The sequence below is a fragment of the Gopherus evgoodei genome, chromosome 14 (assembly GCF_007399415.2).
Source record: "Gopherus evgoodei ecotype Sinaloan lineage chromosome 14, rGopEvg1_v1.p, whole genome shotgun sequence".
Lineage (NCBI taxonomy): Eukaryota > Metazoa > Chordata > Testudines > Testudinidae > Gopherus > Gopherus evgoodei.
Window position 1 is genome coordinate 8,376,956 of NC_044335.1, and position 26,918 is coordinate 8,403,873.

General features: G+C 45.6%; 1 protein-coding gene across 1 annotated transcript in view; it reads left to right on the forward strand.

Moving 5' to 3' along the window:
- The first annotated feature begins 6,754 nt into the window (after window positions 1-6,754).
- RBBP8NL (RBBP8 N-terminal like) overlaps window positions 6,755-26,918 on the forward strand; it is a 33,743-nt gene continuing 13,579 nt past the window's right edge. The window contains exons 1-7 of the mRNA XM_030533322.1: window positions 6,755-6,826; window positions 16,813-16,962; window positions 19,567-19,609; window positions 21,010-21,105; window positions 23,041-23,153; window positions 24,480-24,552; window positions 26,648-26,814. Coding sequence (XP_030389182.1) covers window positions 16,896-16,962; window positions 19,567-19,609; window positions 21,010-21,105; window positions 23,041-23,153; window positions 24,480-24,552; window positions 26,648-26,814 — 559 coding nt within the window. The 5' untranslated portion in view covers window positions 6,755-6,826; window positions 16,813-16,895. The remainder of the gene's footprint in view (window positions 6,827-16,812; window positions 16,963-19,566; window positions 19,610-21,009; window positions 21,106-23,040; window positions 23,154-24,479; window positions 24,553-26,647; window positions 26,815-26,918) is intronic.

Genomic DNA, 26,918 nt, shown 5'->3' on the forward strand with positions numbered 1-26,918 from the left:
ACACTTTGCCAGCTAGTTATGCTATTGGTATACATGCCTAGCTAAAAGGATTGCAGGGGTCTTGTGCTGAGTTTATTTAAATAATTAATACGTCAACAGGGTGCTTTAAGTTGTCAAAGTGCTTTCCAAATATTGACTAACCATTTGCACTTGCAAGACGTAGAGTAGGCTTCTGATTGGCAGCTATCTTGTAGCACTGGGAATGGTCGCCTAGATGCCATGGTGATGGGCAGTTCTGGTGGGTGTACCAATAAGAAGAAACTGATGGATCCGAGCATGCGGGGGATGAAGGGGAGTGAGGGCCATTGGGCTGTTGCTTACTCTTTCTTTTGCGAGCAAGAATGATGGGGTGGGAATATTACTTACCAAAATGATTCTGGATTTGGGGTAGTCGAGTGAATATGCAGCTGTACTGAAGCGAAGAGGATTAGTCACTGGAAATGACAGTCAGATTTCATGGGGGCAGAATGTAATGACCCAGGATGGAACTGGACCAGGACTCTCGGGTTTATCACCCCTGTGAAAAGGGAAATATTTCCTGACTGTAACGACTTCAGCTCTAGCCAGCGTGGTGGGATCTTTGTGAGGTGGCACGAAGGGGTTATAATCGAGCTGCAAATGCCCCCCTCCACTGGTGCCTCTGCACCGCAGCCAGATCTTGCACCTCTGCTCTCCTGCTACTGGGGTAGAGGATGTGTCAGCGGCAGAAGAGGGCTTCTGCTGGTTAGGGTTCATTTCCGTGGCTGACTCCCCACACAGCCTCGTATCTAAAGGATTATACCTCTAACAGCACAGTGTCCTGTAGCACCACGCTGGAGCTCTGGCTCCGTCCTGACTCAGAGCAAAGAATATCACACACCAGATTATCAACCCTGCTTCCAGCAGCACCTGGTTCCTGATGAGAGATTTCCCAAGCCGAGGCTCCCCTGATTTGACCCTACTTAGCTCAAGAGCCAACAAGATCACAGAAAAAGGAGGTGCTAGTGTTCTTTGAGAGACAACCACAAATAATTCATTCCAGCTTTAATATCTGCAGGGCTTGGGAAACTTCAGATCTTTTTAGGCAGACAGAATGAATGTGTTCAATCCGGCTAAGCTCACTTTGTCTTAACACCAAGACTTGTCTTAATTGTTGGCCCTAAAAAATCTGAGGCCTGGCACGAAGGTCGTTAAGAGTCAAGAAGAAGCCAACAGGTAACCTGCAAAGAGGAGCGAAGTCTGACTAATATTAAACCAGGGCCACCCAGAGGGTGGGGCAAGTGGTGCAATTTGCCCCAGGCCCCACAGGAGCCCCCACGAGAGTTTTTTGGGGGGCCCTGGAGAGGGGTCCTTCACTCGCTCTGGGGGCCCCAAAAAACTTTCGCAGGGCCCAGGCCCCCGGAGCTTCTTCCGCTCCGGGTCTTGGGCAGCTGGGTGTCCTTCTGCTCTGGGACCCACCACCGAAGTGCCCAAAGATCCACGGTGGGGGGTCCTTCTGCCCCGGGACCTCCCGCTGAAAACCCCAGGCCCCCTGAATCCTCTGGGAAGCCCTGTATTAAACTGTTAGTAGATGCTTTCTATCAATTCCAAGAAAAGTGTCGTTTTGTTGAAAGCTGAGACATCCTTCCATTCATCTCCACCCGCCTGACAGTAACCACGCCAGCTGCTGCTGACCACCTTTAGTGTCACCCTCCCTGGTTTTAAAAGACGCTTTAATCTGGATCTTTTCAGTAGGGAAAGCTAGCCAGGCAGTACAAGGGAGTACCAAATACTTGGTTCTGCTTTGTAAGTCTGAAACACTGGAGCACACACCATTCTTATAAATAATGTTGAAGACAAAAGCCAATTCAATGAAGGACTTCATTATCCAATAGGTAGAAATGTGCTCTGATTATCTGCATGTTCATTACCCAGACTCAAGATGCACTAGCGTGGCATTACTCAGCAGCAACAGAGGTTGCTATTTTATAGCAACACAGGCACAATTAATTCTTGTGACAAAAAGCTTTATTCTTCCTTCATTGTACAAGCCCGGGCATCGTTTGTGGAATAAGACATGTGGGGAGCAAGAATAAGAGCTGGAATGAGGTGGGAATTGCATTTTTGAGCCCTGTGGAGGCCATTTTTCCCAGTTTGAAAGACAAGTTTTTAATGCCTGCCATTCAACTGTGAGTGTCCATCAGCTCTAACATGCCAACCAAGAATTTCAAAGTGCAGGTAACTTGGCTACCCACAATTCAATTGGCCATAGTGCAGGGATCCATTTTGTGAGCTAAAAAGAGGGTTAAGCAAAATGAGAGCTAGGGCCAAATGATCAAAATAACATGCAACTGTTTCCCCTTCCAAAATTTTCATGTATCCCTCTCCCCACATAAACCCTATTTGCATATATAAACTGGCATGCATATGTGGGATCAGGAATGCTAGAGGATTCTTGGGCTTCCAATAGCCTGGCATGGAAATAATGGGGTTTAACTGGTGCACAAGCATTTCTGCAGGCATCTAGTTATGAATATGTGGCCCTTAGAAATGGTATTTTAAAAGGGGCTGAAACAAACTTGGAACAGGCAAATCCTTCAGGAAGCATCAAATTCCTCCCTAGACCATGACAGCCATCTTGTCCAAAAACACAGGCTTCTGCCACTTGAGCTGAAGGAGAATCTCTATTAGTTATAAGCAGTATAGGGTCTATGGCACTGAGCTAAGCCGTTCCATCCAAGAGAAGGCAATGGAAAATCCTTCCGCACCAAAAATTTAAAATCTCTCACTGATGATTGAATAGGTTTACCTTGATAAAACAATAGTGTGTATATTGCCTGAAACTATAGTGTGCATTGTTACCAAAATTATTAAAAGTCTTTCCAGGTTATTTTCAACCTGATTTCCAAAACAGAGAGGTTTGGTTAAGGGAAGGACTGTGGCTAGGGGTTAGAATATAGGTGTGTGAGTCAGGTGTTCCAAATTCTGTTCCTGGCTCTGCTCTTGCCTCCCTCTGTGGCCTTGGTCTTGTCCCTTAATCTCTGTGCTCCTCAGTTTACCCAACTGTAAAATGTGGGTAATAATAGTTTCCTACCCACTTCACAAAGGATTATGAGGCCTAATTAATTAATGTTTGGAGGGTAGGTTGTTATCCCCAGATATAGGAGAACGAAGTACTCATTATTATATTAAGCTTCCAAACTCTATCACCCTTCCCAAAACTGACCCTCTCCGCTCCTACATTCTCCTCCAAAGCTCACTGAAAGCAGTGGCAAGATTCCCATTCACTTAACAGGCTATAGATCAGGTCCCTACTGATGATGGCCCATGACCTGTATTTAATGCTATGCTTTCCCAAGCTGAAAAGCACTCATCCCCACATGCGTACCATGCCCCATTCATTTTCTGGTCATTTCAGTACCTGTCTCAACCTGCCAGAGGCTCAGGGTGGTGAAAGAGTATCAGTGCACGGAGCACCATGTGAAAGGGGGGCTGATTTCTAGAGCAGATAGAAAAACATTTTCCAGCAGAATTTTTTTCCATCAGAGAGTGATGTTTTGTCAAAAGCGCCATTTTCCATAGGAATGGGCTGAGGTCAACACAGTTTTGCCCTGCACCACAAGGAGCCACTCCCCACAAAATGAAGTGCTTGATATTTATATTATTTATTTTACATTATAAAAGAAATGTAACCATTGCAATCGGAATTAACTATTTCAGTGTTATTGAAACAGGCCATTTCCACTGGCCTTAGTGGGATTGCTTCCACAGAACGCCATTCCACAGAAAATTTCAAAGTTCTTTTCGACTGAAAACAAATATCGAAGCTGCAGAATTTCCCTCTGGTTCCTGTCCAGCTTTTCTCATTTCCCTAGGACAGCTGTCTGCTCTAATGGCAGTTCAATCTGTAACACACACCTCCTGGGTGTGGTGTTCTGTCCTCTCCAGTGGCACCGAGACCAGTTAGAGATTAATGAGGCAGCTCTGCAACCTTAGCTAAGTGGCATATGGCTTTTAGCTCATGCAGTAGAGCAGTGGTCTCCAACCTTTTTATGCCCAAGATCACTTTCTGAGTCTAAGGGCAACCCAGGATCTACCCTACCCCTTCCTGGAGGCCCCGCCCCTTCTCCAAAGCCCCTCCCCACTCACTCTCCCCCCACCCTCACTCACTTTCACTGGGCTAGGGTAGAGAGTTGAGGTTCAGCAGGGGGTGCGGGCTCTGGGCTGGGGCCGAGAGGTTCGCAGTGAGGGAGGGAGCTCTGGGTTGAGCCTGGGGTAGGAGGTTGGGGTACAGGAGGAGGTGCAGGCTCAGGGAGGGAGTTTGGGTGCAAGAGGGGGCTCCGGGCTGGGGCAGAGTGTTGGGGTTCAGGAGGGGGTACAGGGTGCTGGCTCTCGGAGAGGGTCAGGGCTGGGGCAGAGTGTTGGGGTGCAGGAGGGTGTATGGGGTACTGGCTCTTTGGGGATCAGGGCTGGGACAGTGTTGTGGTGCAGGAGGGGGGTACAGGGTGCTGGCTCTGGGAGGAGGGTCAGGGCTGGGGCTTGAGGTGCAGGAGGGGGTATGGGGTACTGGTTCCAGGAGGGGACTCATGGCCAGGGATGGGCGTGCGGCCTCCCACCGGGCAGTACTTACCTCTGGCAGCTCCCAGTTGGCAGCGGGCACAGCAAGGCTAAGACAGGCTCCTTGCCTACCCCGGCCCCACACCGCTCCTGGAAGAGGCCAACACATCCCTACGGCCCGTGGGGGAGAGCGGGGGGCACATGGCTCTGCGCTCTGCCTCTCTCTGCAAGAACTGCCCCCGGCAGCTCTCCCAGCCAATGGGAGCTGCAGGGGCGGTGCTTGGAGGCAGGAGCAGTGCACAGAGGGAGACCTCTTCCCGCCCCCGAGGCCACGCTGGCCACTTCTGGGAGCGACGGGGGTGGGGAGTCTGCCTTAGCAGCAGCCACGCTACACCAACAGAGATCGCAATCGACTGTGAGATCCTCTAGGATCGACCAGTCGATCACAATCAACCGGTTGGTGACCGCTGCAGTAGAGACTCATGTATTTAGCTCCAAAGGTCCCAGGTTCGATCTCACCCACTGCCGACCGGGATCTGTCGGCTTTACAAATGCTTTGGCCGTGATTTGGCATAAAGGATCCAATCCTGCAGCTCCGTTACCATCTATGGGGCTGCTCCAGCGCATAAGATTATTTACATGGGTAAACCTGCAGGATTGGGCCCAAAATGAGGACTATCCCTTGTGATGAGGGTACATGAGAAACTGCCCTGCACAGCTGTGCTGGAGACGGTGAACCTATTGAATAATAAAGGGTCTTACCCACGTCAGTGGCTGATCATTTGGGGTGGGGGAGGGGAGGGCTAACATCGCAAGGGGAAAATGCCACATAGACTTGGACATTTTCCACAATGGTCAAAACAACCCATAGCAATTGACACAGGCAAGCCCGAACACCAGGGTGCCTTTTTAAAATAATTGTTTCCATTGATGTATTATGGCAAAACAGACGTCACAGGACTGAAGTAAATCAGTAAATGCGCAGGCTGAGACTTGAAACCTCGGCTCTCTCTAGCTGGATTTGCTTTTGATTTTCTCTTGCACTGAATGTAAATAAATAGGAGCAGTGACTCTGCCAAAGCCTGCTATTCCATGCAGCCCCTGCAGGAAATTAACCATGTTGCCATTCAAGTTTAGCTTGTTTTGAAGCAATCATGATGATACTTAAATAAATACAAATGAGGTTGCTATGAGCTGAACCCAGCCACCGAAGCAGCAGTTTGGCTGCACAGAGGCTTTTAGCATTGATGTAGCTGCACTAGCAGTGCAGAGTCCTAGCAAAGAGGCAGCAAATGGATGCAAGTCTCATTTTACGTAGGGGAAGTGAATCTGCAGTAGGGAGTTGTACTGATGGAGCACCAAGGTGTCACTACACAGGTGCAAACAAACCCAGGGCCTGTTTTACACTGCCCTGCCCCGAAGCACTCATTCCCACCATCATTCCAACCCACCAAGTCGGGTAAAAGCCGTGCTGTGTTGTGATTGGTTGCATTTTGCAGCACAAAGAATCCTGCTCCCAGGGAAGCTGCTGCTGAGTTCCTCTTTGCAACTTCCCTGCACCTTTGCAACACCAGCACAGGAAAATAGCTTGTGGAGTGCAAGCCAGGAGCACCATTTGCGGGCATTCTGTGCCACCTTAAGTCTGTTGTGACAATAAATAAAATAAATAAATAAATGCCCAGCAAAGCTGCAAAGGATGCAGTGCATCAGAAAAGCAAAACAGTCTCACTCTGAACTACGAAGTACTCCTGCCAGCCTGGCCCTGGCCCTCCATGACTGATCCTCCAGCCTCTCTCAGTATAAATCCAATTTGGAGTTCTAAAATTAGAGAAGGATCATGTAGGGGGAGCCAAGAAATGAGTCTGGCTAGCGAGAATAGTTCCTGTCTAGGAATCATATATTAGAAGGCCTCTGCATGCGTATTACGTAAATCTATTCTGACACCAGAGAACTCCAGAAATGCTGGTGGTAAAGCCGTTGTATTCAACTGATCCTACAGTGTGAAAGACTCCAAGCCCTGCAAATTCATTAGTGTTTTAAATACTTCAGCTTATTCAGCTACGCGCTTCCTTTTGAAAGCAAACACTGCTCAGGGTGGAGTTCTTGCCACTGGCGCAACCTGCGATCTGCAACCTGAGCTTCATGGAAGTCCTGCCCTCCTGCAGATTCCCATAGGGTCCAGCTGCTCCCTCTGAATGAGATTGACACTGCCAATGAAATTAATGACAGGCTGGGAAAATCACCAGGGAACCGGAAACCACTCAGTGTTATGGTATCAAAGGCAGCTGTCCAGAGGACGTCCACAAACGTGGTAATTGTGCATGACAGTGGGTAGTTAAGAGCAGAATTATCTGATTTACTTGAGCATGTGTAAGGTTTGTAGAGGCAAGCACAGGTCGAGGGGTGGGGAGGGAGCAACAACAGGGCCCCTGTCTTTCAAAATATGGTAAAAGGTTAAAAGGCAGAGTATGCATGTGTGTCAGTACTTGTGGAACTTGGTGAATATGAATGCTTTGAAGAGGTTGCTGTGCCTTTAAGTGGAGTACTGGTTGTAAGTTAGTGTCTACGGAAAAGTCCTATAGAATTGAACAGAAAGGGGGAACTTTCCCATTGGTCTGTGGACCCATTCTGTGGAATTTATTAGAGAATAATATGTCTGCTACAGAATTGTATAGGTTGGGTCAAAAACCAATAGAAATCATCTCATTCTCTATTAGACTCTTCTGGTTTTTAGAGCAATGTCTATGGAAACCTACCAGCTTTCCCATTAGGGATGTGTTTGGAGATAGGAAGAAGTTAAGACAAGCAAATAAACACTAGGAACTTGAAAGCCATTCTACCCGCGTACATCAGGGTTGAGTCTGGTTCCAGGAGTTCAGAGGAAGAAGATGAGAAAACCAAGTGGTTTCAAGAAGATCCTAACTCCTCTTTCCAGCCAGGAGTGTGGGTGTAACTTTAAAGTGTCCCCCACACAAAGCTGTGTGTGTGTGACACAGAGAGAGGCTACATGGTGGTAGACCCAGTAAGGCTAAGGCAACCACTGGAAGTGAACTCCTCATTCCACTGAAGTCAGTGGCAAAACTACCATTGATCTCATCCCAGGTCTTGATTCTGGAACCCTTGCTCATGCTGAGCAGTGCTTACTCCTTCAGGGTGTCCCACTGAAGTGAATGGGGCCCCTCCCGCCAGGGCCACGCAATGGGAGGCCTTGCATCTTCCTTTCCTGGGAGGTAACAGGACCCAAAGCCAGATTCCAGAGAACATTATTAAGCACATGGGAAGGGAAGGTGCAGAGAGCAGCAGGCCTGGCAGTGGGACATTGTTCCATGGATGCCCCTAAGATGGTGCTTCGGTTGTACTGTCAGGAATGGCCAGATGGAAAACTCACCTGGTGAGCCGGAAAATTCACACACTCTGATTTATCTAACGTCGTTGTGCTCCCACACTGCTACTGCATCCAACCAGGCTCCTCTGCCCCTGGCAGATGCTCCCTCGAGCAGCTCTAGCTTTCCTCAGGTGTAGCTTTTCTGAACCTGGCTGCAGTTATGGAGACAGTCTAGAGATGTAAGGACCGGGTTCCAGCCTCGAAACAATGAGCTCGCTTCCAACCCTGAGGCTGTGCTTGGCAAGTGCCCCTGTCACTGTGAAATAGGGCCAGTCCCGCTTCGACAGTGCTTCAAAAGACTCCCACACCAGCACTATGTCAAAGGGTGAACTGGTATATATTAAAGTGACAGTTCTAAAGAAGGCTCGGGGCTATAAATGAAATCATTGTTTGGAGGAGTGAACCTAATACTCAAATCCTCTGTGGTCTGGTCTTCATCAATTCATCTACCTCAATGAATTCTCCCAAACTGCAAAGCCAATGCATGGAGGAAATGGAGAAGCTTATGGAGGTGTCAAAGGAATGGGGAATCTAGGGGGGAAGGGTGCGGGGGGCAGCCGGGCATGACATCACAGTCAGTATACAGTGAAGGGTAAAGAAAGCAAAGCAGATGAGCTGAACAAGTAGGGATGTCTGTGTTTTCCAGGCAGGGCCAGCTCCAGGCACCAGCATTCCCAGCTGGTGCTTGGGGCAGCATTCTGCAAAGGGTGGCAGTCCCCCTTGTTTTGCCCCCAAGCAGTGCACCGAATTGCCGCCGCTGGCGGGGGAGGGGCAGTCTATGTGCCCTTAGGGCGGCAGGTGCGTTTCCGCCGCCGCGGCAATTCGGCGGCAGCTTCTATGTTTAGCTATCTGGGGCGACTTCAGCTAAACATAAAAGCTGCCGCAGAATTGCCTCGGAAACGTGCCTGCCACCCTAAGGGCACAGGGACTGCCCACCCCCCATCCGCAGCGGCAATTCGGAGCACTGCTTGGGGCAGCGAAAACTGTAGAGCGGGCCCTGTTTCCAGGAGAGCCTGGAGGTGCTTAACGGCTTGTTCTTCAGAGCCTGCTGGACAAATCCAACCTGGGTGCAAGAACATCAGTTCCAGTTGTGACCCAGAGTCTTGGGCAAACCATGCTAGTTATTACAAAAAGCAGGCTCTGGCTTGGATTCTTTAGAAGAAGGGAGTGGGGTGTACAGAAGGTGACCAGATGTTCCAATTTTATAGGGACAGTCCCGATTTTGGGGTCTTTTTTTTATATAGGCTCCTGTTACCCCCCACCTCCTGTCCTGATTTTTCACACTTGCTGTCTGGTCACCCTAAGTGTACATGTAGCAACTGTTATCTTGGTCATCACCAGAGATCTTTGAGTTAACAGGAGGAGCTACAACTTGAGCTAAAGGTCCAGATCCTCACAGGTATTTTAGGCCCCTAACTCCCATTACAATCAATAGAGTGAAGCCCCTTGCAGATCTGGGCCTGAATCCCCAGCTGGGAACAGTAGCAGACTGGTATAATACATACTGGCCAGTGATCTAAGTACACTGATGTCTTTTGGGAATCATGCAACATCTTCAACAGGTTAAAGAATATTTAGATAAGTTAGATGCATTCAAGTCAGCAGGACCTGATTAAATTCACCATAGGGTACTTAAGGACCTAACTGAAGCAATCTCAGAACCGTTAGCAATTATCCTTGGGAAGTCATGAAGGACAGGTTGGGTCCCAGAAGACCAGAGAAGTGCAAATATAGTACATATATTTAAAAGGGGGAACAAAGTAGACCCAGGGGATTATAGATCAGTCAGCCTAACATCGATACCTGGAAAGATACTGGAACAAATGATTAAACAATCAATTTGTAAACACCTAGAGGATAATAGTACTAGCCAACATGGATTTGCAGTGCTTAATTTGTGCCAGGACTTCTGGCACCTCTAGGCTTGGCAATTCATAGCTCCAGCACCTCTAGGCTTGGCAGTTCATAGCCCCAGCACCTCTGGGCTTGCCATGTCAGTTATGAAAGTAAAAAAAATTGCTTGAACCCCGGCATCTAATTCCTTGAGCCCTGGCACCACTTTCATTACAGATTAAGCATTGCAGATTTGTCAAGAACAAACCACGCCAAACCAAACTAATTTCCTTCTTTGACAAGGTTACTGGCCTAGTAGGTAGGTGGAAGCAGTAGATGTGATATATCCTGATTTTAGTAAGGCTTTTGACAGAGTCCCACATGTCATTCACATAAGAATACTCGGGAAATGTCATCTAGATGAAATGACTATAAAGTGGGTATACAACCGGTTGAAAGACCTTACTCAAGGAGCAGTTATCAATAGTTCACTGTCAAACTGAGGGGACATAGCTGAATCCCGCAGGAATTTGTCCTGGGTCCAGTAATAGTAAATATTTTCATTAATGATTTGGATAATGGAGTGGAGAGTATGCTCATAAAATTTCTGAGTGACGCTAAACTGGGAGGAGTTTGGATGACAGGATTCAAATTCAAAACAACCTTCACACATTGGAGAACTGGTCTGAAATCAGTTAGAAGAAATTCAGTAACAGCGAGTGCAAAGAATTACGTTGAGGAAGAAGAAATCAAATGCACAGCTAGAAAATGAGGAATAACTGGTTAGGTGGTAGTACTGCTGAAAAGGATCTGGGGGTTACAGTGGATCACAAATTTAATATGAGTCAACAATGTGATTCAGTTGTGAAAAAATCATCCTGGGGTGTATTAACGGAAGTGTTGTATGTAAGACATGGGAGATAATTGTCCTGCTCTTCTTGGCACTGGTGAGTTCTCAGATGGAGTACTGTGTCCTGTTCTGGGTGACACACTTTAAGAAAGATGTGGACAAATTGGAAAGAGTCCAGAGGAGAGTAATATAAATATTTAAAAAAATTAGAAACCCTGACCTGTGAGGAAAGGTTAAAAAAACTGGGCATGTTTAGTCTTGAGAAAAGAAAACTAAGGGTGGGACCTGATCACAGTTCAAATATGTTAAGGGCTGTTCTAAAGAGGACAGTGATCAACTGTTCTCCATGTCCACTGGGACAAGAAGCAATGGGCTTTAAGTGCATCAAGGAATATTTAAGTTCGATATTAGGACAAACTTTCTAACTTTAAGGATAGTTAAGCTCTTTGGAATTCATGTCACTGAAGGTTTTTAAGAACAAGTTGGACAAACAGCTCTCAAAGATAATCTAGCTATACCTGGCCCACCCTCAGCATGGAGGGAGGGGGCTGGACTAGATGACTCTCAAGGTCCCTTTCAGCCCTACATTTCTATTATTCTGAGTCTATCTTTCATTTCCTACTTTAGTCATCTTGGTAGATTTCTGTAAAAGGGAAAATCAAAGAGTCCCTCATCAGGTTTGTTTAACTCGAGATTACCACATTCACAAAAACAAAACGGACACAGAGCTCTGATTGTATCATGCATCATAAAGGGGAGGGCTCTTGAAGTAGAAATGGGATCATGGAGTAACTCTTCACATCTGGAGGCCTGGAATCAAGTCCCCATTCAGGTTACAAGTGCAAATGAACCTGATGGTATCATTCCAGTCCCTTGTTGGCATGGATGCAGTCCTCAACTGCATTGGCAGAGCTGTGAGGGGTTGAGGGCAGATGGGAGAGTATTCATCCATTCATGGAGGTTAAGTCCATTAGTGGCTATTAGCCAGGATGGGTAAGGACAGGACCGGCGCTAGGGGTTTGAGCGCCCTAGGTGGATGGCAATTTTGCCACCCCGCGCGCTGGTCCCACGGCTCTGGTCGAGCTGCCGCAGTGGTGCCTGCGGAGGGTCCGGTGCTCCGTGGCTCCGGTGCAGCTGCCGCAGTGATGCCTGCGGGTGGTCCACTGGAGCCGTGCGAGCGGCCGACCGTCCGCCCGCCCACAGGCACCACTGCGGCAGCTCCACCGGAGCCGCCTGCCACCCCCTCCGGCAAAATGGTGCCCACCATTTATTCTGGCGCCCTAGGTGATTGCCTAGGCTGCCTAAATGGTAGCGCCGGCCCTGGGTAAGGAATGGTATCCCTAGCCTCTGTTTGTCAGTGGGTGGAGATGGATGGCAGGAGAGAGATCACTTGATCATTGCCTGTTAGATTCACTCCCTCTGGGGCACTTGGCATTGGCCACTGTTGGTAGACAGGCTACTGGGCTGGATCGACCTTTGGTCTGACCCAGTATAGCCATTCTTATGTACTTATGTTCTGATGTGGTAGGCTGTTGTCCACACTCCACACAAATATATGAAAGTGCAGCACACAGACCCAGATCAATAAGACACATTCCTCTGGTTCTTGAAAGGACTTGGCCCAACTCACACGAGTGTCAGGGATAGCTGGATACCTGGTTGTTCATTATCACTCACTTCATTCTTCCCACATTCAAGGCTGACTTTACCATTTTAACATGAGGCATTGCCAGCCCAGAAATACACCAGATCCCTGACTCTGTGCTCCATAAAGTTACCAGACTAGTTCTAGGAACTCAAACTGTTTACAACCATATGGCTGTTGCCACATCCTTTTTTCCCCTTCCAAAATAATGGATCAAAACAATGAGAGGTGGACCCATTAAAAACACACTGGGAGAGGGGCCAGGACAAACCATTATTTCCCTTGGCGCCACTCTTGATGCAGGAGTCCCATGCAACTCCCACCGTTTGCACAAGCAGTGATGAGTAGCAAACAAGCTGTCTTGTCACACTTATAACCTCATGCTTCGGATGCAGTGGGAGGCGCGACACTGCAAAGATCTGTCTGCCAGGATCTGAGGAATGAATGGGAAGGAACTGAAATTCACCTGGTCTTTCCCCACTCTGCCCCCTTGCCTGCAGTTAATCATTTTATAAATGAAATAATAATAATTAAGAGCACTTAGTCCTTTAGCTCTTCAAAGCATTTTACAACCAGGAATTCATTATTCTAGTCCCAAGGAAGCAGGTAAGGGTTAGTCACATTATCCCAATGTGTGGAGTATATGCAGAGACTTTCCAAGACTATCTGTGACTCAGAAGAAGGGCTGGGCATAGTGCTCAGGATAGAGTTTGGCAAATAATGGATATTTCAATCTCTGGGAAGTCTAAAAAATCGGGGGAAATTGTTTGGGGTCAAACTGAAAAGGAAAATTTTCAGCAAATCAAAAAAGTAAAAAAAAATCTTTTTGATGTGGAGCAATGAACATGTTTCACAGTTTAAATGAAAGGACTTTTTTTTTTCAAAAAAAAGTTGTTTTGAAACTTGTCAAAAAACGTGTCTGAAAGTTGTCAGTTAAAACGTTTTGTTTTGAAAATGTGAAAATGAAACATTTTGATTTTTTTTCCAGATATTTTTTAGGAGGGGCTGGGAGGCAGGTTTTTCAGAATGGAAAATTCAGCGAAATAGTCACAAATTCTCAAACCAGTTCTTTGTCACTGAATCTGCATCTTTTGCTGAAAGAAAAGTTTCAGTTGCCAAAATTCACCCAGCTCTACTCAGGTGTCTCTGGCTACCATCCCTGCTCTGTTTCCTAGCCCCTGCTGCTTTTCCACAGAGGCAGCTCAGGGCGTTCTGCTAGCACTTTAAAATGAAGGATCCAGTTCTGCCCTTGGCCAAACAGTTGTAACTTCTGCTGATCTCATTTAATGGAGGCTTTAATGAGGTAATTCATGTTACACGGGCTCATTATTAAAACCCTGTTATTGAGGTTTAACTACCTTATAACATATCTGTTCCTAATTCTGTTTTGTGGTTATTAATTCCAAATGTTAGCTATGTGAGCCACAACACCCAGCAAGATGTGTGCTTAGGCTGGCACCTCACACACCTTAGGAGTGTTACACCCGCCAAGAGGGGCAGGCACACCTGGCTAACTGGGCTTCAGGTGATGGTTATGTATTGCCTTTGGGAAGTAGTTGCAAATGCAAATGATCATTTTAAAGCATTTTCCCCAAAGACAGTGTGATCCCTGCTGCTTATAGAGCAAGCGAGGTATTTGGAGACTAGCATTCAAAGAGCTTGGGTATGCAGTTTAGTGTCTAATCCAGTGGTGGGCAACCTACAGGCCGCATGAGGCCTGTTAGGGTAATCCGCTGGTGGGCCGCAAGATGGTGTGTTTACATTGACCGTCCGCCGGCACGGCTGCCTGCAGCTTCCAGTGGGTGCGGTTCACTGTTCCTGGCCAATGGGAGCTGCGGGAAGCGGCACAGGCCACAGGGACATGCTGGCTGACACTTCCCACAGCTCCCATTGGCCGGTAATGGCAAACTACGGCCACTGGGAACTGCGGGCGGCCGTGCCTGTGGACGGTCAATGTAAATGAATCGTCTCGCAGCCTGCCAATGGATTATCCTGATGGCCCATGTGTGACCCATGGGCCACAGGTTGCCCACCACTGGTCTAATCTGTGGATACAATTACCATGACCAACTATCGGTCAGCTGCACATGCAGGTTCACATTTTGCATGTGTAGACATAGTAAATGCATGTAAATTAAACATGTCATTTGTGCTCACAAGTACAGTCCTAATTTCTTGAAAATTTACAGACTCCTTTTCAAATTCTCACTCCTATTTTGCATGTCCATATTTTGCATATGTAGCTGTTTAGGAACACACCTTTTTTTATGAATGCAAACAACTATACATGCAAAACAGGTAGCTCTAAGGTAGTCAGTGAGGAGATCAATTAGATGTGCATGAAAAAAGTGGGTACAAAATACTGGAGGCTGCTAAAGTAAAATGATCACTTATAGTCTACTTGAATGTCTTTCTTTTCAGAAATATTGATGGATCTGTATTCTCTTTCACTCTCCAATATTTAATTTCACTACTTTAGGCTCTGGTAATGGCTGCAGTCCTACTTGCTGTGTTCATTTTATTCTGCATGGGAATTAATATAGGATCAGGACTGCATTGAGACTTTCAGCAAAGAGAATATAAAGTTGTCTGAACCTTTGTGGTAATCTGAATGCTCACACAACAAAGGCCTGTGCCACCTTTCCTTTCGTAACGTTCATTTTCTTAGTTTCACAAATCACAGAGGATACTGAATAAATCTTTGGATACCTGGGAATTCTATCGTTGTTTTTAGGCTCCACATCATGGCCAGCCAAAATATCACAGCTAAAACGGGGTTAGAATGTGACTTCTTCTGCTTGAGCTAAAGGGGAATCTCCATTAGCTAAAGGGCCACTGTCAATTTGAAAATTATTCTTGTCTTAAAAGTTTTAACCAAATATTGTTGCCTATAACTTCCAACAATTATGATCGCTGAGGCTAGAGTAAAATAACATTTTTCTTCTGGGTTATTTGCTTCTTTTGTGACATGACAACATCCGGTGTCTAACGAGTTTTACTTGCCCCTGTATCTCAGGTCATTTTCCCCTCTCCTCATGGGTCTGTGACGGAGTGGGACAGCCAGGAGAGCAGGGCTACTGGCCTGTCACGTGACTCAGCAGGGGTTAAAGGAAGGGTTATGTGCATTTTCTGGAGAATTGTGCAAAGAGCCCTTGCTGCTTGTTTCGATAAGGAGAACAGCTTTGGTTTGGGTTATGTGGTGAGTTCGAGTTAATGAACAGTACCCCAAGGGAGCGGCCTGAAGGGGTCTGTCTACACTGCAGCTCGTGTGAGCTGACTCCAGCTCACAGGGTTCGGACTCAGGGAGCAGATGTTATAAAATTGTAGTCCAGACATTTGGGCCAAGGTTCTGGGACCCCGTGAGGGGAGAGGGTCACTTCGCAATCTGTAAGGTATTTATCCTCCTGACATCTTATGAGGCAGGGAAGGATTATCCTCATTTTACAGACAGGGACCTGAAGCATTGAGGGGTTCAGAGGCTGTGGAGGAGCTGAGAAATGAATCTTGGTCTCCCAGGTGCCAGATTAGTGCTCCAACCAATGGACCATCCTCCTCTTTAATGTGGGTGTAAAACCACCGTTACTGAGGGGCAGGTGGAGTGGAAACTGTTTTTTAATTCATATTTTTTAATTAACTAGAACTCAAGCTGATGCTGTCTCTACCTTCCAGGCCTGCTAGGTGACCTGGGGCAGTTCACTTAGTTTCTCTGTGCCTGTCTGTAAAATGGGCAGATAACTCTCTGCTCCCTATCTCTGAATTCATTAACGTCTGTCAGGCAGTTCTGAGAGCCCCGCATGGAAGATGACATAGTAAAGCAAAGCAGCAGTCGTATTGACTGTCCATGTCTGCTTCACCCTGCAGGCAGGAGATAAGTGAACAGGCAGCATTTCAGATCCCTTCTGTGGCAGGTGATGAGATCGGCTGCTATCGTTACTTCTGATTCTAGTTCTTCAGTCAGCAGCTATACCATGGGCACGCTAAACATGGTCCACACATAAATGCATGCAGGGCCCATCACTCCTTTCCACAAATAGCTGCCTAGCCTCTCTCATCCGGCTCACTTAAAGGGCAATATAAATTGATCGGCTCTACCTATAGAGAAAGGACCTGATTATTAGCTGAGCCTTAAGTGGATCTCCCTTTTCCAAGCCATAATTTCGCTGTTACAAATAATTCCCAGTCCAGTTTTATGGCAGCAACTAAGTGCAGTGGCAGAAGTCATGTCATTTCAATGCTGGAAGCCATCGGTTTGCAGATGCAGTCAGGTACAGGAACATTTTAATGTTCTAATGAGCATCTGCAAGTGCAAGTTGTGGTGCAAAATTGTGCCTGCCATTATTTGTACCCCCCAAACTAACTGTGGGCACAAACAGGGAACCCAGGCTTTGAAAATCTGACTCCAAATGTACTTGCTATTTTTTTAATGGTTGAGTAAATGAGTTTGCTTTCTCCATTTGGATAGCTTAGAGGCTTGTCATGTTTTTAAACCTTTGAAAAAATGGGAAACATAAGATATTTTGTTTATCTTAGATATCTGGGATGCTGCTAATTATCTTATTGTGTGTTTTTCTGTTTTGGGCTAAGGACTAAACGATAAGAAAACCAACAACTTTGAACTGGACGCAGAAGATTCACATACCCGCAAGGCATGTGGCAAGACCCTGAACATGGCCACAGAAAGTTTTGCAGATTTCTTGAATAAGCTCAAGGAAATTCATGAAAAAGAGGTCTTAGGTAAGAAGAACCTCAGGATCATTTTTGCAGAGAGGCTAAAGTCAATTTCTTTTTTAAAGCTAAGAGTGAAAACAAAATCAGACTCTTCCGTCTAGCTCCAAGTAACCTGGGCTGGGGAGGTGTGTCTGCTGATTAGATAGCTGGGAAAGGAACCCAGAGCTCAGCTGAAGCGTCATTTATTAGGGTCAGTGGGAGGCACAGAAGCAGGATCAGATCATGGGCCTCTAGAAAACGAAGAGGCAGGTGATGTGGGTGCCCTGCCACTTGGTCTTCAGGAATTTCTAGAGTTTCAGACATTCCCAGATGCAAATCTGAGCACCCTGGGGGTTTGGTGCCAATATCTGAGCTCTACTAAAATATCCTGGATGACAAGTGTACCAGATGGAGCCCTGGGAGCCTTACAGAACATAAGGTTTAGTGTGGAAATCAGCAACACTTCATACCACAAAAAGAAACTCATAGTGACTGTTATTTTTATGCTGTCTGCTTTCCCTGTTCTCTGGACTCCTTTCAACATGGTATGATGCAATTATACTTCTCTCACCAACCATTTGGGAGGTGGGAGGGAGTTGCTCAAAGCAGTGTAGAATGAATCTTTCCTAAAATACTCCCACCCACCCAAGCAAAACACAACTCTGAGGATCCTATTCCCCTCCTGCTTTGTGGTCTGTGTTGTCTGAAATTCCTGTGTTGGAAGCACTAGCTGTTATCAGCTGGGCCATCAAACTGGTCTGGGATAACATGTTTGGAAAATAAATCAGGAGTTGGCAGGAGATGTAAATGGGAAGCAATTTACCTATTAGGACACTGATATCTGATGTCAGGTGAGGCAGTCATTGGACACTCAATGATCGAAGAGGAAGAGGAAAGAAGCAAACCTCCATCCTGAAAGATAGCTCAGAATTAGCAGGGGTGAGGAGTCCTTGTTACAGTAAAATTGAGAGTAAGGATGGATAGTTTGTTTCTTTAGAGCATTAACATCTTGTACATTATTAAAAGCAAGGCCACTAAGGAAAGAAAATGCATGCTACTACTTTCCATTGTTCTGGTATAAAGACATTTCCAGCAGCAACTTTCTGGACAAAACTGTTATATCAGGGGTGTGCAACCTTCGGCATGTGGCCCACCAGGGTAATCCGCTGGCAGGCCGTGAGACAAGGACGTGCTAGTCGCCACTTCTCGTAGCTCCCATTGGCCGGGAACAGCGAACTGTGGCCATTGAGAGCTGTGGGGGGCTGTGCCTGCGGACGGTCAATGTAAACAAAATGACTCACAGCCCACCAGCGGATTACCCTGATTGACCATGTGCTGAAGGTTGCCAACCCGTGTGTTATATTTTACACTTCCCTGGGTTATAAATACAGTCTCTCTCCCTGTAATGCTAACCCTGTGATGTTTTAAAGCTCTCAAACTTTCCAGACTACTGTACCCCTTTCAAGGGTCTGATTTGTCCCGTGTACCCCCAAGTTTCACCTCACTTAAAAACTACTTGCTTACAAAATCAGACATAAAAATACAAAAGTGTCACAGCACGCTGTTACTGTAAAATAGCTGACTTTTCATTTTTACCATATAATTATAGAATAAATCAATTGGAATATAAATATTGTACTTACATTTCAGCGTATAGTATATGGAGCAGTATAAACAAGTCATCTGCATGAAATTTTAGTTTGTACTGACTTCCTGGTGCTATTTATGTAGCCTGTTGTAAAAAACTAGGCAAATATCTATACAAATTGATGTACTCCCTGAAAGACCTCTGCATACCTCTGGGGGTGTACCCCTTGTTGAGAACCACAGTTTTAAAGGATACTCTTGAGCAACTCAGACCCCAAATTTAGATATTGCATAAAAAAAAGTCTTCAAATCAGTTGAGGAAAAGAATACTAGTTGAGCTATAAATGTTGCCAACGTGATTTGCAACCAAAGAGTGTGGAATTGTGCTAGCTTGAGAACTAGAGCTGAGTGAATCATTGATTTTTCGGTTCCAGAGCCAAACAAAAAAATCAGCTCAGACTGAAAAACATCCAAAATGAAACCAAAAAAAAGGGGAAAAAAGAAAAAGAAACAAAATGATTTTTTTCAGGTTTTCATTTGGTTTCATTTTGGAGTGTTTATTGCCCTATTTTGTTTTGTTTTAATACATAAATACACTAAATTTCTAAAGGAAACATCTAAATGTTTTGTTTTGTTAGTAATCAATTTTTTCAGCCAAAACTATTTGCCAAATTCAACCCAGAATTCAGCGATGTGAAAAACGCAATTTTATTTATTTATTTTGCAAATTTACTCTGCACTGAAAATATTTTGCCCAGCTGTCATGAGAATTAGGTTTTGTAACTAACTAGCAATAAAAGTCAAGTGGACTAGACTGCTTTCATCATCCCAGCAGAAGGGAATGCAAAAAATAGTAAATGGTGAAAAGGAAATAAACTAATAACATGGGCAGAAACCTTGTTTTTCAGAAATGAGATTTTCAAACTAACCGTTTCCTTTTAAGTTGCCATGCTCTGCTGAAAGTTATGATAGCACATTCTGTTCTGAACTGTCACATAATTTGCAATAAATACCCATCTCCTGAGCCTTCATTAATTATTCCAGGACTGCAAACAAAGCTAACAGAGTTGACAACAGAGAAGTGTCGGTGAGTAAAGCAAGTTTTGTTCTCCACTCAGGCTGTGGTAGTAAAGTTCTGTTGGAGGGATGGGGAAGAGTTGCACTATTTACTCATAACATTGAAGGCAGCTGCCCTAGGCCGTAGGCACCCTTACCATCTGTTAAAAACCCACGAACTGGAACAAGAAGGCAAGCCTGAAAGCCAACTCACTGTCTTCTTTTAATATAATCTGCAAAGCAATCAGCAAGGTCCTTACATTGGAAGGGTCTTGAATCATCCACCTAGCAAGGGCAGTTCAGACTTACCAAGCGGCCCACTCAGAATTTGTGGATATTGTGAGACACATAAAGAACCTCTTCTGAGCCTCCTGCCCTGGCGTGGCATAAGAGTTTAAAAACTCTTTGCAACGCATCCAGTCAGATAAAGCCAGAGATATTCTTCTCCCACCCTACCCCCAGTCTGATATTTCCTAACTTTTAAGTGTGTGAGTTTGTAACCTTAAGGTGCACGCATAGGTTTGGGTTGTGAGTCGGGGCTTGGCATTGTTGTTATACAATATATATAGGCTGGGCAGTATTCAATTTTTAAAATAATTTTGATGGATAATATCAATGTTAATTTTAAGCATTTATTTTATTTTTATCTATTTAAATTTTACAGTTGTGCAGAATTATGGTTTTAAGCATTTTTTTTCTGATTTGTACCAATTTAGACTTTCACAGTTGCAGGAAACTATGGGGGGAGTGTCAGACAATAATTATCTAATGACCGTAGACGATATTCAAAAAACACAGAATATCAACATCACATGTCAAAATACGCCGCGTAAATAGCCTTAAATTAAATTATAATATATTCTCAAGCAGTATTTTTCTTACCTTGCCTATCTGTAAATTCTGACTATTGTCAATGGAAATATGTTTTCGTTGATTTCTGTGTACAGTGAAATTGACATTTCTCGACAATCACCAATTCCTGCCAAGCCTAAATATATGGAAGTGACAGACAAAGCAGTGGTATCCAAGACATTTATCCTATTGAAGTTTTCATCATGTATCCCAGGGCTTTGAGTAAGAGTCCAGCCCCTGTTGTTAAAAGAGTCTGTCACGAGTGCCCTTCTGATTCACCCCTTTTTGAGCTCAGAGGAGTCTGTACCCTTTTGTGTTCCATCCTGTTTATCCAATGGGAATTGTTAACCTTGCACCAAATTGCTCTGGTGCCAGCATTTAATATGTCTATATCCCCATCCATCCAATGCACTTACTGCTACACAAAGCAATACTAGTTTAGTAATAGAAATAGCGTGAGTGGCATGACTGGGATACTGTATAAATCCTGCCTGCTGGACAGTATGTTGAGAAGAAAGCAGCACATACTGGGAGCAAATCCAATGACCTTGTTTTGTCCCATGCTGTCTCCTGAATTAGAGATGCCCAGAGAATTGAAGAGCTATTTGCTAAAAACCACCAGCTAAGGGAACAGCAGAAGATCCTTAAAGAAAATGTAAAAGTGTTAGAAAACAGGTAAGAGGTGTGTGTTTGGCTGGCTGGTTGGTTGGTTGGTTGGTTGGTTGGGAGACCTAATGCTGTTGTGTGCCCAATAGTATACATGCCTACAAAGAGCTTGCTTTTCAGTATCGTTTCAAGGAATGAAATATAGCATCAGAATCTTTTTTTCTCACTAACTAGTGTTAACAAATTGAGAACTCTGCTCTCGGTTACACCGATGTAAGTGCAGTAAATCCATGGAAATTAAGGGAGCTGTTGCATTTGCAGTGATGTGATTAACAGGCCAGCCATGGGTAATACACAGGAGGTAACTGTCCCACTCCTCTTGACATTGGTGAGACCTCAGCTGGACTACGCTGTCCAGCTTTGGGTGCCACATTTGACAAACTGGAGAAAATCCAGAGGAAAGCAACAAAAATGATAAAAGGGTTTAGAAAACCTGACCTACAGGAAAAGATTAAAAACAAACAAACCTGGGTATGTTTAGTCTTGACTGAAGGGGGGGCCTTCAAATATGTTAAGGGCTGTTATAAAGACAACAGTGATCAATTGTTCTCCACGTCTGCTGAAGGTAGGACAAGAAGTAATGAGTCACCAGGACCAGATGGTATCACCCAAGAGTTCTGAAGGAACTCAAATATGAAATTATAGAATTAACTGTGGTATGTAACCTATTGCTTAAATCAGCCTCTGTACCATATCACTGGAAGATAGCTAATAAATCCACAGCATGCCCACACTTTGACTACTGCGTGCAGTTCTGGTCGCCCATCTCAAAAAAAGATATATTAGAATTGGAAAAAGTACAACAAAATGACTAGGGGTATAGAACAATTTCCATATGAGGAGAGATTAAAAAGACGGAGACTCTTCAGGTTAGACAAGAGATGACTAGGGATATGATAGAGGGGTATGACAGAGGTCTATGAAATCACAAATGGTGTAGGAAAAGTGAATAAGGAAGTGTTATTTACCCCTTGATATAAAACACAAATCAGAGTCATCCAATGAAATTAGTAGGCAGCAGATTTAAAACAAACATAAGGAAATACTTCTTCACACAACACGCAGTCAACCTGTGGAACTCGTTGCCAGGGAATATTGTGAAGCCAAAAGTATAACTGGGTTCACAAAAGAATTAAATAAGTTCATGGAGGATAGGTCCAACAAAGGCTATTAGCCAAGATGGTCAGGGAAGCAACCCAATACGATTGGTGTCCCCAAACCTTTGACTGCCAGGACATGGGACTGAGTGACAGGGGATGGATCACTCGATAATTCCCTGTTCTGTTCCCTCTGAAGTATCTGGCACCAGCCACAGACAGAAGACAGGATACTGGGCTAGATGGACCATTGGTCTGACCCAGTATGGTTGTTCTTATGTTCCTCTACAGCCAGGGAGATTTAGGATAGATATTAAGGGAAACTTTTTAACCATAAGGGTAGTTAAGTGCTGGAATAGGCTTCCAAGGGAGGTTGTGGACTCCCCCTCACTGGTGGTTTATAAGAACAGGTTGGACAAACACCTGTCAGGGATGATCTAGGTTTACTTGATTCTGACTTGGCACAGGGGGATGGACTAGCTGATCTTTTGACATCCCTTCCAGCCCTACATTTCTATGATTCTATGTAACCAAGAGCAGAATCTGGGCCATGGAGTTTTCTGAAACTTTTTTCACTTGTGTTACTCTCCATTTTGAAAATTCATATCTCCATCTGATTGCCATAGGGAAGAATTGCGTATCTCCACACGCTGTGTCCAAAGGCTCACTAAACTAGATGTGTGGATTTTTGCCCAGCATATCACTGTCATGGTGTAATGAATGCCAGATTTTGATTTTGTCCTGATGTTGTAGATCCGCCTTCGAGTGCAGGTGGGATTCAGTTTCATTTGCTCATATATCCATGCATGGATAACTTAGCTTCTTGGCTCTGGGTTTTTTTGTTAAGGTTGAGAGCAGGTCTCTGTGACAGATGCATGGTTGCCCAGGAGCTCGCCAAGAAGAAGCAGAATGAGTATGAGCACTCCCACTTCCAGAGTCTCCAGCACATCTTCATCCTCAGTAAGTACAGAGGCTAAATAGACCTTAAGCTTTGCCCTGCTGGCATTTTGCGCTTTTGCACCTTACGGGTCTGCGGATCATTCAGGCACATGTGCAATCCTGGGGGCACATGCCCAATGGGCACGTCGGGGGGTGCAGATCTGAACATCTGGCCTAGGAAAATCAACATTTCCTATAAAAGCAGCAGAGTGTCCTGTGGCACCTTATAGACTAACAGACGTATTGGAGCATGAGCTTTCATGGGTGAATACGTCATGCATCCGACAAAGTGGGTATTCACCCACGAAAGCTCATGCTCCAATACGTCTGTTAGTCTATAAGGTGCCATAGGACTCTTTGCTGCTTTTACAGATCGAGACTAACACGGCTACCCCTCTGATACTTAACATTTCCTATAAACACTAGAGATTTTATCAAAGAGATTTCAACACTGGACTTCGCTACAGCACGTGCATATGGGCCAGGCAACATCAGCCACTTATAAAAAGATCCATTTGGCAAGGTTGAGGCAACACTCTGGACAATACAGGAAATACACAGCAGCAGCTCTGCACTGGTAAAGGAAAATCAAGCAACACGTATGATTAACCTTCTCCTGAGTCTTTGGCAGCACATGAGCACTGCACAGACCAAGGGTATTTTTCTCTCTGTCTCTGCTATCCCTGGGGATTGTGGTATTTTGTTTTGCTTTGCCTTTGGAAGAAAGAGAAAAGCATCAGCAACTGCATGTTTATTTCCTCATTATGAGTTTGATCTTCCTCGCTCCCTGTACCTCAAGTGTCACTTCTGCACAGAGGTGTAAAAGCCAGGCACTGGTTGGTCATATATCTCCTCTGTACTGTAGCTGTCTGTCCTCTCTACCCTTCATTGCCGCTTGGCTTGTAGCAATCCAAAGAAGCACTTTTCACCCTAATGATCCCAGAGTTCTTTGGGAGAAGGAAAGGGAGTTGAGACTCCTTTGGAAATCTGGCTCTTTTTCCTGGTAGACAAAGCAGGTCTCTGTTTTAAGGTCTCATCCCAAAGACCCACCCAGAGTAAACTGAGAGGAATTCCTTATCACACTTCACATACTTTCATACCCACGTTGCACAGCAAGCCCATGCCTTAACTACCACTGCAAAGAGGCAGGTACCTGTACTTTACAGCAAAGGGTGCCATCGGTATGAGGGTGAGCTCCTGGGGGAAGCAGGGGCTTTCATGGAGAGGAGATGCTGTTTACTAATAGGAGTCAGCCTGCATTTCCTAGTTACTGCCGGTTCCTAGAAGGATCATCAACCCCTCCATGTCTGATCCCTAACCTGCCGCACTCACTGTCTCCTTCTGCAGCGAATGAAATGAACAGGCTGAAGGAAGAAAATAAAAATCTGAAGGAAGAACTGAAGAGGCTACGGAGCCTGGAGTAAGCTCTGTTCTGGGTTTAACTCACTGGGTGGCGTAGGGCTGGCCAGATGGTTCCCCTAAGACTCTGGCACTACCCTGGACACTGTTGAGCCAGCCCAGTATGAGAACCTCCTGGCCAAGGGAGTGGAGATGCCTGTACAGTCTGCACCATTGTTTTTATTCAATTTTCTAGTATGAGCTTCTTGTTCCTTCCCTCACCCATCTGTCCACCTGCATATAATAGAGGCCTCTTCATCTTCAGCCTTATTGGAACCAGGCAGGATTGATGCTTGGCACTGGTGATGTCATGGGGTGAAATGGAGAGGGGGATCATGGAGAGTTCAGGGAGTTTCCTGACCCGGGGTCCCCTTTGGTCTGGTTCTTTGACTGAACAGTGATTGCCCACTAGTGAATGGGAAAATGAACCCCTACTCTGACTGCAAGTGTCTGCTGAACCCCTTGTCTCGGAGACTTGAGGACCAAATGGCACTCGTTACATGCCTGGCATGCACATAGTGCACTGTTGTTAACGTACTAATTATGTGGGGTGAAATCCTGGCCCCACTGATGTGAAATGGGAGTTTTGTCAGTGAGTTCAATGGGGGCAGGATTTTACTCTTGGTTTTTATTATCACCAGCTTCATCACCGTTCACACACTGAGTAAATCTGTACAGACACCTATCTAGATCTAACACCTCTTGGCAAAGCCATTGGGACATTGGTTTAAAGGCAGAATGCTGATCCATTAGTGTGGATCTGCAGGGAATGGATCACATTTCACGTGGGAAAATGAACTGTGAGAAAGAGAATCAGGAGGGATTAGGAGAGGAGAGGATGTTTGCTATAAGTAGTAACCTAGCAGAGTGCTTTGGTGAAACCCAAGTAACATGTCAGGTTAGCCAGTATATACATATCAGCTCATTCCTGAGGAATTTAAAGTCTATAGAAATTATCACAAAGAGATCAGTAGAGAAACATGCTTGCTTTGGAACCCAAACATTTCCTCAGTTTAACACGAATTCTCGTATCTAGCATCTCTCAAATGACTGCAGAGGTTTCTAGACTTGGAACTAGCTTGACTTACTGAACTAGAGCTATGCAAAAGTTTGTTGCCAAACCTCCCTGCGCTGGGGACGTATATGGCTAAACTGAAACCCCTGCCAGAGTTACCAAGTTTGTCTCAGAACTTTGAGAGCACATGGGCCAGTTGTTGGTCTGCACTGAATCCACACCAATGTCATGGCTTCCCATGAAATTTTGCATAGCAGACTAAGAGGAAACTCAGCTGTGTCAACTGAGTTTTGCTTTGAGATGGTGTCAGGGCTGCACTGGGGTTTTGGGGTGCCTAGGGAAAAATCTGAAACTGAAACACACACCCCCACACACACACACCCTTACAAAAACGTTGCCATGGATATGAAAGAGTTGAAGAAAAGGGGAAGGGAGAGGATGGAAGGTCAGAGAAAGCCCAGGTGTGTGGGGTCACTGCCTTCCCTGTGGGGATGGGGAGACTGCCCTGTGTTCAGGCTGGGGGCCACTCCTGGTCCCACCTCTCCCTGAGCTTCAGCACTGTTGCGAGTGGTATCCCCAGCCCCTGACCCTGCTCCTACCTCCAGGTTCTCGGCCTGGTAAGTCACCTCAGGCTCAGCATGATGAGGCTAATGGCAGTGACAGAGGAATCTGGGCCTGTCCGGGGAGGGCAAGTTGATGGCAGGTGCCAAACTTGAGTGGCACTGAAACCCCATGTGCCAGGTCGCAATGAGTCTCACTCAAATTTGGCCTGGCCACCCCTCCATCACTTTGGGAGTCCTCTGAAACAGACAGCTTGGGGCAAACTGCCCATTTTGCCCTCCCTTCTGGGTGGCCCAGGATGACATATTGATTCAGAGCAAACCTCAGCATGAAATTTAGTTGTGATGAGCTGAAACGGAAGAAGATGTTTCCGTGAGTGCTCAGGAAGCCCCATCACCTTGTTTCCCAGGGCTCTTGAGTTGTTGCACATTCCATTAAGATGAAACACTGGTGCTCAGAGCTCGCGCCAGGACAGCCTTCAAACTGGTGGTTCCCACCTCATTTCTTTTTCCAATCATTTGCTTCCTTTTCATTGCAACAGTGAGAGATCAAAGCACCAAAGAGCCCTCCCCAGAGACAGCAGCTCCATCCCGGACTCACCATTGGCTTTACTCTCCTCAGTAAGCCAGACATCCAGCACAGGCAAAGCAACTAGCAGAGAAGCAGAAGAAGAGTATCATGAACAGCCTGGCCAACAGTTGGGAGAAGGTATATTCTGCTGGCTCCAGTATAGGGGTGTAGGGATCAATGACTGGGCTGGAGCAGTGAGTTATTCTAGCAAAGGATTCTGACTACATCAAACGGGAGCAAAA